The 18,757-nt window shown below is 47.6% G+C and overlaps 1 protein-coding gene across 2 annotated transcripts in view; it reads left to right on the top strand.

The window, feature by feature from the left end:
- The window catches only part of SLC2A13 (solute carrier family 2 member 13), a 99,519-nt gene that overhangs the window by 70,766 nt on the left and 9,996 nt on the right, over nt 1–18,757 (top strand). For both annotated transcript variants that reach the window (XR_014172619.1, XM_081929141.1), the window contains exon 7: nt 5,233–5,358. Coding sequence is in view for 1 of the 2 variants with exons in the window: in XM_081929141.1 (XP_081785267.1) it covers nt 5,233–5,358 (126 nt within the window). In the remaining variant the exon portion in view is untranslated. The remainder of the gene's footprint in view (nt 1–5,232; nt 5,359–18,757) is intronic.

Genomic DNA, 18,757 nt, shown 5'->3' with positions numbered 1-18,757 from the left:
CTGACTCTCAGAAGCCAGAACAGCAAGAGGGATCGCTGCGCAGTGAAAGCAGCAATCCCTCTTCCTGTTCTGGCTTTTGTGATAGCTGCGCAGCCTGCATCCGCTCCATAAGATGCACACACATTTCCCCTTACTTTTTAGGAGGGAAAAAGTGAGTCTTATAGAGCAAAAAATATGGTAATTTTTTTAAAGTACATTTTCCAAAGGCCACTTTCAGTCTTGTAATGCAGTTTGCAACTAGGTACATGGGAAATAGCCCTGGAATAGAATAGACTGTGCAGCATTTCAGTACTAGTTCTAACAGCTAAAGAATGTGAGTTACAGCTGTGACAATTTCCCTCTCTGTAGAGGACAAATCTAAGCCTGATTTTTATGTAGCAGACTGACAGTCCGATTTTTCACCTTGCTTTCCTCCATAACAACAGCCTGTCGGGGGATTATTACCCATACCCTTGTATAAGCACACAGAAAATTTAGTGTTTAAGGAAGAGGCATTTAAATATATTTTGTTTACTTAATAGAGCTTAATCAAGCATTCCAGAAGATACCTGAGATTAATAGCATACAGAACTTTATACATTACAAATCTAAAATATTGGTTGATGCATTGCTGAGAAACCCTTAATTTCCTGATTCAGCAAGGATACAATTGGGCAGTAAGCAAAAGATGATATAAAATGAGAGGGTGGTGGAAGATGTTCAAAGAAAGGCATGTTTATACCCAGTTATTAGTTACCAAAGAAAAACAGCCCCATTCCACAATATATCCAACTTAATGAAAGGTTGATAAACCATATACCCAAAACACACTTCTGCAACAATCTTGATTAAGCAAGAGAATTTTAGCAATATCTAATAGAACTACATCAAATACCAACGATTGCTTTTTTTAAAAAAGGCATGTCTAAAAAAACCCTCCACGGTCATAGACATATTATCAAAACCTAAATTATACAAAAGTGTGTTTGGCTCACATCTAAGGGTACTAAAAATATCAATGTTAAAAATAACATTTGATGTAAATATAACTTGTTTAACTAATCTATAAAGGTGGGTTGAATGAATCAGGCCAATCCAACGTTTTCTTTTTGTACCACGGGACAGGCGTATTGATGCTAAATAGGGCAGGTAGAGTAGCAGTTGTTTGAACGTTTGTTGATATCAACTAGATCTGCACCTGCAGCGGCTCCACTCATGCCCTAGGCTTCAAGGCTATATGGTGCACAGTTCTAGCCTGTCTCTGAAGTACATTAAAGGTAAAGGGTAAAGGGACCCCTGACCATTAGGTCCAGTCGTGGCCGACTCTGGGGTTGCGGCGCTCATCTCGCTTTATTGGCCAAGGGAGCCGGCGTACAGCTTCCGGGTCATGTGGCCAGCATGACTAAGCCGCTTCTGGTGAACCAGAGCAGCACACAGAAACGCCGTTTACCTTCCCGCCGGAACGGTACCTATTTATCTACTTGCACTTTGACGTGCTTTCGAACTGCTAGGTTGGCAGGAGCAGGGACTGAGCAACGGGAGCTCACCCTGTCACGGGGATTCGAACCGCCAACCTTCTGATCGGCAAGCCCTAGGCGAATAGAAATATGTATTCTATTCCCATTTTGACAGAACTAATTGTGCTGCATTGGGGTACAGAAAATTAGCCATAGGGCCTGTCTCTGGCACCAGCATAAATGGGTGCTTTGCAACATAGCACACTGTCTATATCGCTGCAGGAAGTGGCTGACCAGAAAACACGTCCGATCTTCTGCAGTAGTTGGAATATATTTTCCTCTTCCTTCCCTGCTGTGTGTTGCTGGGTGAGAATCCTCATTTATTGAAATGTGTGACAGCTTTAAAGCGGTGGACCTACTACTTGTAGCTTAGCCTTTTGCAAGGAAATCCCTCTCTCGTTTGTCAAAAGAAACGAAACTTCCATAAATACTCCGTACACCAAGGAATACAAGATGTTCTGAATCTGAAGCACTTCTGCTCTTCTTGAAACTTAATTATAAGTTGTATTGTGGTTTTTAAGTATTTTGAAACTTTTCCTTTGACAGGTTGATTCATACTCCTGGAAGTATGATGAAATTTTTGTTGTGTTTCTTTTTATGCAACTCTGTTTACATAAGCAACTAGGTGTAAGGTAAATTATTTTTGCAGGTTGCAATATTGTGTAGAAACAGTTAAATTAAATGTTGTGCTTTTGGTTGATGCTGAGTTAGTCTGCTACCTAAAATAAAATAAAATGGTATAATATAGGTAGTGACTGCTTATTTTACTAAACAGTTGGCTGTTTGCTTTATATATAATGAGAGGCAGCTACTTTAGGTCAGTTCCAGGGACGCGGACTTATAAAAAATATTGGGGGGGGCCGGGAAAGCTCATGAATAATAAATAAACTCATGAATATGCAAATAAAGTGGCGCCGCCTCCTCGTGAGCGAATAGGGGAGAGCGTGCTGCGCCTATTAATCAGCTCCAAAGGAAATTGGGTGGAGCTTTTGCTCGGGAGGGAGGGCAGGAGGCATGCAGCCCACCCCTCCCTGTGCATTTTGGGCTGGGGGAGGGGCGGCGATGGCGCTCTGCTGGAGGGGCGCCGGAGATTATTGGGGGGGCGGAGCCCCCCAAACGAATTTTTGAGGGGGCTCGGGCCCCCTCAAGCCCCATGGAGTCGGCGTCTATGGTCAGTTCATAACATTTCAGAGTAGTTCTAGTGGTATCCAGTCATGGGGGAGGGAAGATTTTCCTTAAGACAGTTGTGTATAAATTAAGGTTACCAGATTTTTTTCAATGAATCTGGGGACACTTTTCAACTTCAATGGATTTTGTATGGGGACTTATTTGTAAATCCGGGGACTGTTCCCGGGAAACGGGTACGTCTGGTAACCTTAGTATAAATGGCCTTTCCACGCTACTGCATTCTTGATCATGCTGGCCTCCACTGCAGTTCAGGATGGGCGGACTATTGAGAAGGAAATGGCTACAGCAAGTCACACAGGCCATACCTGAGCAGAATAGCAGTGTCATAGCCAATGTACACCTGGGAAACTGTGCGTTTACTGCACTGAGTTATAAACAGTTGGATTTCCTGAGCTTAGGGAGGGGGGAGCAAAACTGTCTCATAAGTTTAAGTAAACAAAAGTGTGGTTGTTCCATAGTGTGTGTGCCCAATGTGGAAGCACACTTTGAGAGGACCAGTTTTGTGATAAAAGATTGTGAATTTATCATCACCTGAACTAAGGTAAAGGTAAAGGGACCCCTAACCGTTAGGTCCAGTTGCAGACGACTCTGGGGTTGCGGTGCTCATCTCGCTTTATTGGCTGAGGGAGCCGGCGTACAGCTTCCGGGTCATGTGGCCAGCATGACTAAGCCACTTCTGACGAAACCCAGAGCAGCGCACAGAAACACCGTTTACCTTCCTGCCATAGTGGTACCTATTTATCTACTTGCACTGCGTGCTTTCGAACTGCTAGGTTGACAGCAGCATGGACCGAGCAACGGGAGCTCACCCCATCATGGGGATTTGAACCGCCGACCTTCTGATCGGCAAGCCCTAGGCTCAGTGGTTTAGACCACAGCGCCACCCACGTCCTGTTCATAGGTCCCTATAAAATCAGTGCTGTGATTCCTACTTGTCACAATAAAACTACCCAATTTTTACGTGGTCTCCTTAGAAGAACAAAATAATACATCTCCTTAATCAGACAAAGGTCCTATCTAGCCTAGGATCCAGTTTAAAGTGGCCTAGCAGAAGCTCACAAGAGAACCTGAAGGCAAGACCTCTCCCCACCATTTACTCAGGAAATAGTTGCAGTCATTGAACAAAAGGACAGAGTATTTCCCTCCCCACACCATACATAATTAAACCTCTTATCGTCCTCTCTGTTGGGTTCTTGTCTTTTTTTCTAACATAAAAAGCTTCAAACCTTTTAACCTTTTCTCATATAGAAAGTGCTCCCAACCCCCTAGATAATTTTGCCTGCCTTTTTCTTCAGCGTTTGGTTCTCCAGTATTACCTAACCCAATATTCAATATGAGGCTAGATCAGGTATTTACATAAGAACATTATTACATTGGCCAGTTTTATTTTTATGATCCTTCAGTCCTTCTCCTAATAATTCCCAGCATGGCAATTTGCCATGTTCACTGATTAAACATAATGAGTTGACAAGTCACAATTGCTAACAGTACTTGGAATCTATCCCTTTCTGGAAAGTAGTAAGCATACTCAATTGATTGGTAGCTTTGAAGTTTATTTTTGTCAGATCTGTGTAAAAAACTAGTAAATTTTGTTGCTGTTTGGTGTAAGATGTGTGTTTGGTTTTATTGTTCATCTGAAGTTAGGGATTTATATAAGAGTGTGTGAGTGCGTAGAGATGTGCACAAACACACAAAATATATGCTATTTTGACTGATGATCAACCCTGCCTTAATTATCATTGCTAAAACTTAATTTCAATTCAATAGTGTCTTAATTCCTTCCTGTCTGCAATTGGTAATTGTAGGGATATTTTTCTTATCTGTCTACTTATTGAGAGGAAAATTTCACTGCTGTCCAATGATGACTTATCCATCAAACTGGGCTTTTCTGTTTCTCCAGATCCAGAGTTGGCCATCCCTCCTCAAACCACTTTATAACTGCTGTATGGGGCAACCCATCTGTCAGTTGCTTGATGTCATATGATATCAGGCACAGGAAAGATGGTTGTGGTTCACCCAAAATTCCAGAGGTTCGCCACCACCAGTTTAAACCATAGTTAAAAATGAACTATTAACATGAACAAGCAGTGTGCTGATGTACACTTTCCAAGCAAAACACAAGTTGGAGGCAAACCATTAAACTTAGATCATTAGCATGATTTATATTGCTAGTCCAGCTTCATCAAAATTTAGCAACAATATTCCTGATCCAGCTGATGTTTCCCCTATCTGTCTGCTTCTGTTTCAAAGGGAAGCTTTCAGCATGCTTAATTATGTAATTAAAACCATGGGAAAATCTGTACTACTTAATTTTGACGGGATTTTTTTCTGTATGTTCAGCTTATTTACCTTTTATTTTCAGCAATTGTGCAGATGTTCTCCGTGCAGCAAAACTTTCTCAGTTTTAATGTTAGCAAGAGTTACCAAAAGTTGTTGATATCCAAGGTACAAACTTGCCCTATGGACCAGTCTGATTGCTTCCATTGGCTAATTGATGTTTTGCTGTGAAAAGGTTGGGCTTATTCTTGTGATTTTTCATTTCTTTCAGCTACTGTAATGGGTGCATGCTGGATCCAATTTGTGGCTTTTGCTACAAACTAAACAAGTCAAGTGTTGTGGAGTCCTCCTGTGTCCCTGTTGATAGGAAGTCTACAATGGAAGCAGCCTGGGGCAGGTAAGTTGCTTTTGTGTTGCTTAATTTCATATTAAAAGGACCTTAATATACTTTTATAAGAAGTGCCACTGTTGCACTTGTCCTCAAACTGGTATTTTGTCATTATAATAATAATGTGCACCAGAGGTTTCCTCTTGTCAAAAACCCTCTCATTTTGCTTCCATTTCCCCCTTTTCTCAGAAAATAAAAACGCTGTAGGATGGAATCATTTGTGAGTGCTGACTTAAAGGTCACATCACACTTTCTTTTTGAACATCAATGGCAAAGACAAAAACAAACCTTAATAACCCTTGTGCCAAGACCCAATGCTGACTCTGGCAGTGGAGGAACTTAGTGCACATCAAATTGATGAGGTGGCAAAAAGCAAAAATAATTAAAGATGACACAATGTTGCAACAGTAAATATTGCACCATGCACCCTGATCTCTGAGCAGCTTTCAGGGGTTCCAGCAATTACCTTGGTTTTTGGTTTCTGGAGACTGGTAGGGTTTTCTGTGATCAAAGGTTTATTTTACACATATGTTCAGGCTTAGCATTAGATGGAAGGCTCACAGCTGTATCACTCAAACAGATTGCATTCACCTATTTGTCGTTTTTTGGGGTGGGGGTACCAAACCCATAGCTTTATTTTCTCCTAGAGAGCAAGCCAAGCCTCTGCATCTGTCCAGCCCAGTTTCTAGTGTTCCATGCCCTTCACTCTTACTCCATGACATCACATCCAGCCAGAAGAGGGAAAAGAAAGACATGCCCCCATCTAGAAGGATGCCCAGCCATTAGTTCCTATGACAACAGAGTACCTGTACTAATCAATCGCTTTAGTTACTCAGAAGCCCATTATTGTTTGACAAAGAAGTGACAGTAATGATACTTTGAGACAAGTTTAACTGAAACATAATTCAGGATGACGTATTTCACTACTTTGGCTGGCATCTACCAGAATATATTTCTATGTCTGGTAAAATTTTCTGAAATATTTTGTGCTATTGGCTACCCCACTCCCAGTTAATATGGAGGTGGCTGGCAAGGAATTGAAACAATCTCTGTCCTCAGTTTCTAACTCTAGAAACTCATTCTGAATTTGGAAACCATATAAGGGAAGTATCCTATTTGACTCCAGTATGGTTAACTGGGTTTGTAATTGGTGACTTCCTATCAACAAGTAATCCTTGCAAATTCTGAACACCCTCAAATGCTCTTTTGCAGAAATTAAGAAGCGAGCCCATTTCCTTCTGTCGTATAAACTGAACAAAATACTTTTAAAGAGTTTTCTGTTGTACAGACTGTTGTTCATGAACCATTTTATTCCCATTTTTTATTCCCAGGTAGAGGGGCATAGAAAGTGATAGTAGGGAGAAAGGCTAAAGGAAATAGATAGTGGTAAATTCAAGAACATGCTACTCACTGAATTTCAATGAGCCAAAAGGCAGCCAGTGTGTGCATTCACAAAGTAGCCATCTCTGATGCTACCTTCTAATGTGCCATATCCCTTCATGCTCCTTTAATATGTCCCACCAACCCAAAACTTGTGATTTATGGTTATAACACACACACACACACACTTCTTTTCATTCAGATACCTCTTGAAAAGCAAATACCAACTCATAACAATGTGAAAGATTACATACTATTTTGTGTCATCCGTGTCCCATTGACCTGCTGAAATTTCACTCCTTTTTAGTATTTTCATGTGATGCATCAAACTGCATAGCTGTCAGAATGACTGACTTAAACTGTGCTTGAGAAGGTGGAATTATCACTTGGGTTCATACAAATCTAGTCACAGTTGTCAGAAGTAATGGGCTGTTTGTTAATGAGTGTCACACTCTTTTCACACCATTAGTGCTTTTTTAAAATATGTCCACATCAGTGTTTATAAAAGTTTCTAATTTGGTGCCAGTAGAAGTTCGGTCTTACATCAATTGCAGCAATGTATAATACCTCTCAGTTTTAGGGGGGTTTAAGAATATGGCCCCTCTCAATATGTATTGTTGCATGCCATCCCAATCTCTGAGCGGTTCGAGATTCCAGGGTTTCCAGGTGCTTATTTACCCAGGGTTTGGTTTCCTTGGCATGAGGGACAGCGGAGACTGTGGTGTCTTAATGATATATGGTTTATTTACACATAAATGCAACCTGAGCCTATGATGGAGGAGCTCACAGCATTAACACTGCAGAAGGTCTTGCTTCTCCCATAGCCACAGTCTTTGATTCAAGCAGAAATCAAGAATGGCTCTCACTCTCAGGCTTCTGCCTGCAGCCACTTCCAGTCCAGCTCACACACCGCACTTTTGTCTTTTTCACTACCAGCCAAGTGAGGGAAAGGGCCCACCCATTTGCTCTCTGGCACAGTGCAACTTCTTTTCTTATACTAGTGACCAATACAGCCAATGGGATCCTCCATTAGGTTTTAACCCTTGCTGGATCCAGGCGTTAGAAAGGGCTTCGGCATCATAACAACTTAACCCACCACTCCAACTCAGAACAGTATTCTCTTTAGTCTTCCACTCCTTCCCCCCCCCTTTCCTCAAAAGGCACAGATATTGAAGAATTGTAACCATTCCAAAAAGTTGAGATATTTTTGGTTATTTTCATAAGTCTAATTTTCCTGAGATAGATTAAATAATCCACTTTAATGAAAAGGTATTTTTTTAAGATTGGATCTACTAATTGTATTTGTAACATAACTTCAATGCAGTTGTGAAATATGTTAAGACTGGCTAGTTTAATAATGTATCGGTTAGTCAGGTTGGCAAATGGTATTTGTATAATGTGCTATAAGAACGCATGAAATTTATATTTAGTACTCAAAGCTGCACCAATGAACTGCACTACCTTTTGAAAGTATCATTCAGGATTAGAGCACAATCATGCTGTTAGTTCATTCATGTGGGAAGAACCTAGTTCTGTCATCTGGAAGCTTCACAATTCACCTTCCGACTCTAAAACAGTTGAAATATTTCAAGACAAAAATCAACGTCAAGTGTGATTAATGTAATCATTGTTCTTCTGACAAACATGTCTCTGTGCTCTTCTATTCTTGTGCTGTTGATTACAGCTGTTATAATTGTACTTAATGATGGCTAATGACTGAAATAGCGTTTAGAATAATAGGACATTAAAGCAAGGCTATGCGCTGTTCACTTCTTTCTGTTAAGAAGACCTTTCACAATGGTGAGAGCATAAAAGACCAACTAAATACTGTTGCTTGCATGCAAAAGTTGCTTTCTTGCAATCCAATGAAGTGTGAGCCTTGTAACATAAGGAAAAGGGAATATCACATTGGAAGAAGAAGAAGAATACAACAAATTGAAAAGAAAACCCAACTTGGTTTACTCTGTAAGGACTAAAATCAAAGTCATGTTTGAAATTGATGGCATTGGAGAACAAGCTTATGTCAGGACATTAGAAACACTTTAGCTTTAAGTCTCATTAAACCTGGGCGAATGCGAAAAGCTTCTTGGCAACCTAAGTAATCATTGCAGTATTCTTGGGAGGTGTTATTCACTACTGAATAGCTTGTTTTCTATTCCCTGATTTTGATCTGCTTAAGGACCAGTTTGCTAAGTATATCGCTGGGTGGTTGCAATGTGTTCAAGGGTACCCTTCTCAATTGAAAAGTGGAGGAGTTACAAACCTTTATAAGAACAGGAGGGTGGATGTGTTCAGAATGCAGACAATATATTTAATGTCCACCTCGCTTAGTGTCTTTGGCCACACTGTGACATTCTGGGGTGTTAGATGTTCATGAGCATTTTCTGCATTGGTGTCAGGATGATTGGTGATAAAAATTCTGAAGGCTGCAGAGCATAGCTCCTGGTGTTTCGGCTCTAGACTAACTTTCTGGTTTGTATACAGTAGCAAATGCCTTGTTTGGGCGAAACTGATTAAAATGACACCATTGTGCCCTCAACTGCAGTTCAGTTGCCTAGTCACTTGCTTAGTGTCATAATAAATTGTATGAAAGCTGGAGAGAGTTAAGCAAACAGTCTTCCCTGTTCATGCAGCTGTGCTTTTCCCTGTGCTGTGCTGAGGACAGACAGCGCACATTTAGTGCTGAAATTCAGGATTACTGAAATTCAGGATTACAGTGGCCCAGCTGCACATCATGGTAAACCATAGAATTCTGTGTATGTTCCCCTACCCCTAGAGCAAACAACGATCCCTGCCTTATTTCTGCATCTAACCTGGGAGTTATAGTTTGTTTCTCTACAAACCAACCATACTTGGTTAGTCAAGAGCCAACCTTGTCTGAACATGGTTGGGTTTTTTGGAACACGGCAAACCATGATCCTCGGTTTGGATGTAATACTAAGCCAGGGATTTTTTTTGCTACTGCTGGGGGAGCAGTGAAGCAAGAGCCATCTGTGTGCTCACAGTAAACCATTAGCTATAGTTTGGCTCTGTTCGTCTGTCACAGTAATGCCTGTGGGAAGTAGGTTGGCCACTGTGAACAGGATTAGGTGTGCCTTTGGGTTCTTCGAGACACACAAAAGTAACAACATATTTTCCGTTTGCAGCTGGTTACTTATGTGCATTTAATAGCTTACTGGCCCACTTTCTAGAGCTGCTAAACTTAAAAATGAGTTGCTGTTCATATAGAAGAACAGAGCCCTTGATGAAATATACACGAGCAGCATAATGTGTAAGGTGAATAAAAGGTAAAGATAAAGGGACCCCTGACCATTAGGTCCAGTTGTGGCCGACTCTGGGGTTGTGGCGCTCATCTCGCTTTATTGGCCAAGGGAGCCGGTGTACAGCTTCCAGGTCATGTGGCCAGCATGACTAAGCCGCTTCTGGCGAAGCAGAGCAGCACATGGAAACACCATTAACCTTCCCGCCGGAGCGGTACCTATTTATCTACTTGCACTTTGACGTGCTTTTAACCTGCTAGGTTGGCGGAGCAGGGACCGAGCAACGGGAGCTCACCCCGTTGCAGGGATTCGAACTGCTGACCTTCTGATCAGCAAGTCCTAGGCTCTGTGGTTTAACCCACAGCGCCACCCGTGTTCCTGTAATGTGAATACTTGTACAGTTAAGTCTCAATGACTTTGGTTCACACACAAAAACAACATCCATGTTCTCAGACTTCCTGTTCATATACTTGAGAATCTAAGTATGGCCATTCTGAGTCAGACTAATATCTGTCTAGTTGTCATTGTTTCGAGAAGTGGACAGCTGGTAATCAGATACAGTGGTGCCCCGCTAGACGAATGCCTCGCAAGACGAAAAACCCGCAAGACGAAAGGGTTTTTCGGTTTTTGCGACGCTTCGCTAGACGATTTTCCCTATGGGCTTGCATCGCAAGACGAAAGCCCATAGGGAAATCTCGGGGACCTTTTTTTAAATGCTGGCGGTGGGGAGCAAAGCCTTCCCCCCCCTCCGGACTTCAGAAGAGGTCCAGGAAGGCCGGCGGGGGCGAAAGGCTTTGCTCCCCACCGCCAGCATTTTAAAAGCGGTCCGGGATAGCAGGGAAGCGCTTCCCGCTATCCCGGACGGCTTTTGAAGGCAGGCAGGGGGGGCAAAGACTTTTGCCCCCCCTGCCTGCCTAACCGGGGGCTTTTAAATCGCCCCGGGACTGTCCGGGGCGATTTAAAAGCCCCCGGACGGCTTTTGAAGCCTCCCCCCCGCCCGGCTTCGGGGCATCATCCCGATGCCGGGCGGTGGGGCAGGAACGCCTCCCCCAGCCGCCCGGCTTCGGGGCATCGTCCCGATGCCGGGCGGTGGGGCAGGAACGCCTCCCCCAGCCGCCCGGCATCGGAACGATGTCCCGAAGCCGGGCGGCCGGGCGGGAAAGCCTCCCCCCCCCCGCCCGGCTTCGGGGCATCATCCCGATGCCGGGCGGTGGGGCAGGAACGCCTCCCCCAGCCGCCCGGCTTCGGGGCATCGTCCCGATGCCGGGCGGTGGGGCAGGAAAGCCTCCCCCAGCCGCCCGGCATCGGAACGATGTCCCGAAGCCGGGCGGCCGGGCGGGAAAGCCTCCCCCCCCCCGCCCGGCTTCGGGGCATCGTCCCGATGCCGGGCGGTGGGGCAGGAAAGCCTCCCCCAGCCGCCCGGCATCGGAACGATGTCCCGAAGCCGGGCGGCCGGGCGGGAAAGCCTCCCCCCCCGCCCGGCTTCGGGGCATCATCCCGATGCCGGGCGGTGGGGCAGGAACGCCTCCCCCAGCCGCCCGGCTTCGGGGCATCGTCCCGATGCCGGGCGGTGGGGCAGGAAAGCCTCCCCCAGCCGCCCGGCATCGGAACGATGTCCCGAAGCCGGGCGGCCGGGCGGGAAAGCCTCCCCCCCCCCGCCCGGCTTCGGGGCATCGTCCCGATGCCGGGCGGTGGGGCAGGAACGCCTCCCCCAGCCGCCCGGCATCGGAACGATGTCCCGAAGCCGGGCGGCCGGGCGGGAAAGCCTCCCCCCCCCGCCCGGCTTCGGGGCATCGTCCCGATGCCGGGCGGTGGGGCAGGAAAGCCTCCCCCAGCCGCCCGGCATCGGAACGATGTCCCGAAGCCGGGCGGCCGGGCGGGAAAGCCTCCCCCCCCGCCCGGCTTCGGGGCATCGTCCCGATGCCGGGCGGTGGGGCAGGAACGCCTCCCCCAGCCGCCCGGCATCGGGGCATCGTCCCGATGCCGGGCGGTGGGGCAGGAACGCCTCCCCCAGCCGCCCGGCTTCGGGGCATCGTCCCGATGCCGGGCGGTGGGGCAGGAAAGCCTCCCCCAGCCGCCCGGCATCGGAACGATGTCCCGAAGCCGGGCGGCCGGGCGGGAAAGCCTCCCCCCCCCCGCCCGGCTTCGGGGCATCGTCCCGATGCCGGGCGGTGGGGCAGGAACGCCTCCCCCAGCCGCCCGGCTTCGGGGCATCGTCCCGATGCCGGGCGGTGGGGCAGGAAAGCCTCCCCCAGCCGCCCGGCATCGGAACGATGTCCCGAAGCCGGGCGGCCGGGCGGGAAAGCCTCCCCCCCCGCCCGGCTTCGGGGCATCGTCCCGATGCCGGGCGGTGGGGCAGGAAAGCCTCCCCCAGCCGCCCGGCATCAGGGCATCGTCCCGATGCCGGGCGGTGGGGCAGGAACGCCTCCCCCAGCCGCCCGGCTTCGGGGCATCGTCCCGATGCCGGGCGGTGGGGCAGGAAAGCCTCCCCCAGCCGCCCGGCATCGGAACGATGTCCCGAAGCCGGGCGGCCGGGCGGGAAAGCCTCCCCCCCCGCCCGGCTTCGGGGCATCGTCCCGATGCCGGGCGGTGGGGCAGGAACGCCTCCCCCAGCCGCCCGGCTTCGGGGCATCGTCCCGATGCCGGGCGGTGGGGCAGGAAAGCCTCCCCCAGCCGCCCGGCATCGGAACGATGTCCCGAAGCCGGGCGGCCGGGCGGGAAAGCCTCCCCCCCCGCCCGGCTTCGGGGCATCGTCCCGATGCCGGGCGGTGGGGCAGGAACGCCTCCCCCAGCCGCCCGGCATCGGAACGATGTCCCGAAGCCGGGCGGCCGGGCGGGAAAGCCTCCCCCCCCCCGCCCGGCTTCGGGGCATCGTCCCGATGCCGGGCGGTGGGGCAGGAACGCCTCCCCCAGCCGCCCGGCTTCGGGGCATCGTCCCGATGCTGGGCGGTGGGGCAGGAAAGCCTCCCCCAGCCGCCCGGCATCGGAACGATGTCCCGAAGCCGGGCGGCCGGGCGGGAAAGCCTCCCCCCCCCGCCCGGCTTCGGGGCATCGTCCCGATGCCGGGCGGTGGGGCAGGAACGCCTCCCCCAGCCGCCCGGCTTCGGGGCATCGTCCCGATGCCGGGCGGTGGGGCAGGAAAGCCTCCCCCAGCCGCCCGGCATCGGAACGATGTCCCGAAGCCGGGCGGCCGGGCGGGAAAGCCTCCCCCCCCCCCGCCCGGCTTCGGGGCATCGTCCCGATGCCGGGCGGTGGGGCAGGAAAGCCTCCCCCAGCCGCCCGGCATCGGGGCATCGTCCCGATGCCGGGCGGTGGGGCAGGAACGCCTCCCCCAGCCGCCCGGCATCGGGGCATCGTCCCGATGCCGGGCGGTGGGGCAGGAAAGCCTCCCCCAGCCGCCCGGCATCGGAACGATGTCCCGAAGCCGGGCGGCCGGGCGGGAAAGCCTTTGTCCCCCCTGCCTGCCTTCCCAGGGGCTTTTAAATCGCCCCGGACAGCGGAGAAGTCCTCCGCTGTCCCGGGCGATTTTAAAATGCCGCCCGCCAGAAGAGGTCGGGGGAAGGCTTTTTCCATAGGAACGCATTAATTGATTTTCAATGCATTCCTATGGAAAACCGTGCATCGCAAGACGAAAAACTCGCAAGACGAAGAGACTTGCGGAACGAATTAATTTCGTCTTGCGAGGCACCACTGTACAGGGTATTGACATAATTATCCCTCACAATTTTAATCTATTTTAAAAGCAGATAAGGACTATGCCCTAAATATTCCTCTCTCTTAATTTCGTGAGCTTAAAAGTGCTGTGAGGAGAAAACTTCAAAAAAACATGATAGCAGTATTCCTCCTTTTAATAACGCTCAGTGCCATATTTTTAATTTGCTGTTGGTCTGGCGCTTGTTGCTGCTTCTTCCTGGATAAGTCACAAGAGAAGATACGAAGAGGCCTTCCTATCTAGTCCAACATCCTGCTCCCATAGTTGTCAGATGCCTATGGGAAACCCAGAAACAGGACACAAGGACAGTAGTCCTCTCCTTCTGTTGTTACCAAATGATTGGCATCTCACCCTGGAAAGAGTTTATCACTATTGCTTGGTCCCTGCTCCTGCCAACCTAGCAGTTCAAAAGCATGTCAAAGTGCAATTAAATAAATAGATACTGCTCCAGCGGGAAGGTAAACGGCGTTTCCATGTGCTGCTCTGGTTCACCTGAAGCGGCTTAGTCATGCTGGCCACATGACCCAGAAGCTGTACGCCGGCTCCCTTGGCCAATAAAGCGAGGTGAGCGCCTCAACCCCAGAGTCGGCCACGGCTGGACCTAATGGTCAGGGGTCTCTTTACCTTTTACTAGACACATGGTCTTGCACTAGCTGTTTAGAAATGCATACACTACAGTCAAACTCTGGTTCTCAAACGGCTCCGTTGCCAAACATTTCAGCTCCCAAATGCCAAAAGCCCAGAAGTAAATTCTCCGGTTTTCAAACCTTTTTCGGAACCTGAACATCTGACAAAGCTTCTGCTTGAGTGCAAGAAGTTCTTGCAACCAATCGGAAGCCGCGCCTCAGTTGTCGAACGGTCTTCCGGAACGGATTACATTTGACAGCTAAGGTTTGACTGCATTGAAAGCTAAGGACAGCATGAGCATTCTGCCCTTGGTTCTTAAAAGCAAGAATAGTAAGGTAAAGGTAAAGGGAACCCTAACCATTAGGTCCAGTTATGACCTTTATTGGACGAGGGAGCCGGCGTACAGCTTCCGGGTCATGTGGCCAGCATGACTAAGCCGCTTCTGGCGAACCAGAGCAGCGTACGGAAACGCCGTTTACCTTCCCGCTGGAGCGGTACCTATTTATCTACTTGCACATTGACGTGCTTTCAAACTGCTAGGTTGGCAGGAGCAGGGACCGAGCAATGGGAGCTCACCCCGTCGCGAGGATTCGAACCACGACCTTCTGATCTGCATGTCCTAGGCTCTGTGGTTTAACGCACAGCGCCACCCGTGTCCCAAAGAATAGTAATGACACCCAATAAATCGGTGAATATAGAATCATAGAATCATAGAGTTGGAAGAGACCACAAGGGCCATCGAGTCCAACCCCCTGCCAAGCAGGAAACACCATCAGAGCACTCCTGACATATGGTTGTCAAGCCTCTGCTTAAAGACCTCCAAAGAAGGAGACTCCACCACGCTCCTTGGCAGCAAATTCCACTGTCGAACAGCTCTTACTGTCAGGAAGTTCTTCCTAATGTTTAGGTGGAATCTTCTTTCTTGTAGTTTGGATCCATTGCTCTGTGTCCGCTTCTCTGGAGCAGCAGAAAACAACCTTTCTCCCTCCTCTATGTGACATCCTTTTATATATTTGAACATGGCCATCATATCACCCCTTAACCTCCTCTTCTCCAGGCTAAACATGCCCAGCTCCCTTAGCCGTTCCTCATAAGGCATCGTTTCCAGGCCTTTGACCATTTTGGTTGCCCTCCTCTGGACACGGTACTCCAGGTGAGGTCTGACCAGAGCAGAATACAGTGGCACTATTACTTCCCTTGATCTAGATGCTATACTCCTATTGATGCAACATGGGGGAGGGATTCAAAAGGGGACTACTTTTGCACATCTCTACAAAGTAGTTTGTGCTTAGCCGAAAGCAGTCTAAATTAATGGTTGTCACCACACTGTTTGGTGGGGGGATTTCATATGTGCTGTGAGGAATTACTTTCTTTTGTCTCTCCTGAATCTCATCTTTCCTCAGCCAATTCTGTTAGGCGGCCCAGAGTTCTGTGCTGTACAAAACAGAGTAGAATGTGTCTGTAGCTACTCTGCATACTAATAATTTTATAACCACATCAGGGGATTTCCTTTTTAATGAATACTAGTTGCAGAGGGCTCCGGTTGTCATTGGGAACACATGATATAAGGGGCAAAAGTTTAGCTGTATTTTTGACAAAAATCACACACAATTAACCCCTTAAAAAAGAGAGTGACTCTAATCGGCGCCAATGGGAGGTTTTCTTCGTAAGGCTTTTCTTATTCATTAGAAGCACAGCTGGGGATGGAACAGTTAAACATCACTGGAGATATTCTGCAGTATAAAGAATGTATATTGTGCTATATTTATTAATTTATTGTGGCAGTTACACATACACACACACCCTTTGCATGATGTCTGTGGAAAGTACAAGAGGAGCAATATGCATAAATCTGTTTTAACAACAAGACTGCTATGCTTCCACTTTCTCAGTAATTTTGAGGGAAATGTTGTTATCTAGCCTTATTATTTTATAATCCACATAAATCATGGCATGTTCTTGTTTACAACTCTAGCCCTGACTCAGATAATTTTTCTGCAAATTATTTTGCCATAATTTTTCTCCTTTTATGTTTGCATTTCCATTAATCTGAGTTAATTGTTAGAAGAGTGTCTAAATAATTGATATACGCAAAAACTAAATAAAACTCATGATGTTGTGGCAACACACGCAGTGTCGGGTTAGGGCATCTAAGCAAAGAGGCCAAAATAACTACATTTTTACGGTACTTCCATAGCAGCAGAGTTGTGAGCATGCTCTGTTTGTTTGCATGTGGTGATGCTATGCTCAGAATACACTTTTCACAGAATTCACTGTTGTCTCCATCCAAATCACCTTGATCAGGCTGTGACCTAGTGGAGGAAGTGTTCCTGGCCAATGGCCGCTTAATGCTCAAAATACTCTTTCCAAAACTGCTTTTTATATAGGGCAGGTGATGGGTGAAGAGACAGGGACCACAGCTATTCCCCCCTGTCCCCTAGTTCCCAAAGGCATAGTGATTCTGAGCTGGAAATAAATGACCATGTGAGAAAGGTCTGAGCAGCATCTCCCAAACCATACTTCCTCCACTTAAAGCAGCTTGGTAAGGCCAGACAGCATCACCTTGCCAACAAAGGTCGTATAGTTAAAGCTATGGTTTTCCCAGTAGTGATGTATGGAAGTGAGAGCTGGACCATAAAGAAGGCTGATCGCCGAAGAATTGATGCTTTTGATTTATGGTGCTGGAGGAGTCCCATGGACTGCAAGAAGATCAAACCTATCCATTCTTAAGGAAATCAGCCCTGAGTGCTCACTGGAAGGACAGATCCTGAAGCGGAGGCTCCAATACTTTGGCCACCTCATGAGAAGAGAAGACTCCCTGGAAAAGACCCTGATCCTGGGAAAGATGGAGGGCACAAGGAGAAGGGGACTACAGAGGACGAGATGGTTGGACAGTGTTCTCGAAGCTGCCAGCATGAGTTTGACCAAACTGCGGGAGGCAGTGGAAGACAGGAGTGCCTGGTGTGCTCTGGTCCATGGGGTCACGAAGCGTCAGACACGACTAAACAACAACAACAACAAGGCCAGGTCTTACATTTGAAAAACAAAAATATTGCTGGAAAGAATAATGGAAAAGGCTGTTACACAGTGGTAGAGCAACTGTTTTGCATACAAAAAGTCCCAGGTAGACCAATGATGTGACTTGATTTCCTGTGGAACACACGTGTAATGTGTCATTTCAGCCTCAACCTGGATCTTTTCCTGTGTTCTGTGTTGAAGATTCCGTCCCAGAAGGCGCATATTCGCTAGACTTTGGCTATAGTTACAAGTTTAGAGCTTGAACTAGTACCTGGCATCTCAGGTGGTGCAAAGGTTCATTGTGGCTGGCTGTTAACCAGAAGGTTGGTGTTTCAAGCCCACCCAGGGATAGCTGTGGGCAGGATTATTGCATCACAGTGGGTTCAACTAGATGATCCTTGCAACTTAAAATTATTTGATTCTGTACACATCAGAAATATATGCTGCTTTCTCTCCATGCCAAGCCAGCTCCTATACCTGATATTTAGAAAACATTTTGTGGGTATGCCATGTTCCCTGTTAGTAAAGAGCAAGTTGAAGAGTGTCTGCCTCTCTCCTCCACCTCCCCATGATTACTTTTAACAGTTATTCTGGAAAGTGACTGCACCAGCCCTTTAATAATGCATCCCTTGGGCTCCTTGGAATTCCTGCTTGCTTTTGCAATAGCAACAAAGCTGATTTAAAACCGGCTGGCATTCTGTTTATACCTCTCCAGGGGTTTGCTGAAAAAATAGGTCTGAGGCAGATGGAGAAGAATTCCTGGAGCTCTCAACTTGCCAACACTAATGAGCATGCTCAGAAGCAACAAGCTCTGGGAATGGCTAAAGAAGCTATGGGAATTGGAGAGGCTAATTAAATGCGACAGTTGGGAAAACAAGCTGCCAGGCATCTTGGCTTTCTGATCCTGTGTGACAAGGAAAGTGGGGAGTTGGTGGAGCCAAAGTCAACAAAGCAATTGGAAAATGTATCATCCAGGGAACACCTGACTCCAGTTTGAGCTAAGAGAAGATAGCACCTTTGGCCCTGGGCTGCCATGGCTTTTCGGTTGCTGAAGGAAAGGCTTTGAATCCCATCAGCCCTGACTCAGCTGGAAGAACGGAAATAAGAGCCAAACTCAGTGGAATGCTGAAGGTCTCAAGAAACAGCAAAAGGCTGAGATTGCTTTGACTATGTGAGGACTTTTTTTTGTGGGAGCTGTTCTTTGGACATATGCAGTGTGACATCATCTAAATAATCCATCAGAGGTTGATGGATTGATCCAACATCTTTGTCTCATATAATAAGGTACAGGGCTACATGCTATGTGGCAGGGGGTTAACCCTTTCTCCTGTGCCATATTTCAAAAGCAATCCACTCACCCTGAAGTTGCTGTTTGTTGCATTAAGGCAATCGTGGCTGCTCCCATGACTGT

Source organism: Podarcis melisellensis (assembly GCF_964234715.1).
Source record: "Podarcis melisellensis genome assembly, chromosome: 10".
NCBI lineage: Eukaryota > Metazoa > Chordata > Lepidosauria > Squamata > Lacertidae > Podarcis > Podarcis melisellensis.
Note: the sequence above shows the minus strand (reverse complement) of the source record. Positions and strands in the feature narration are given on the sequence as shown.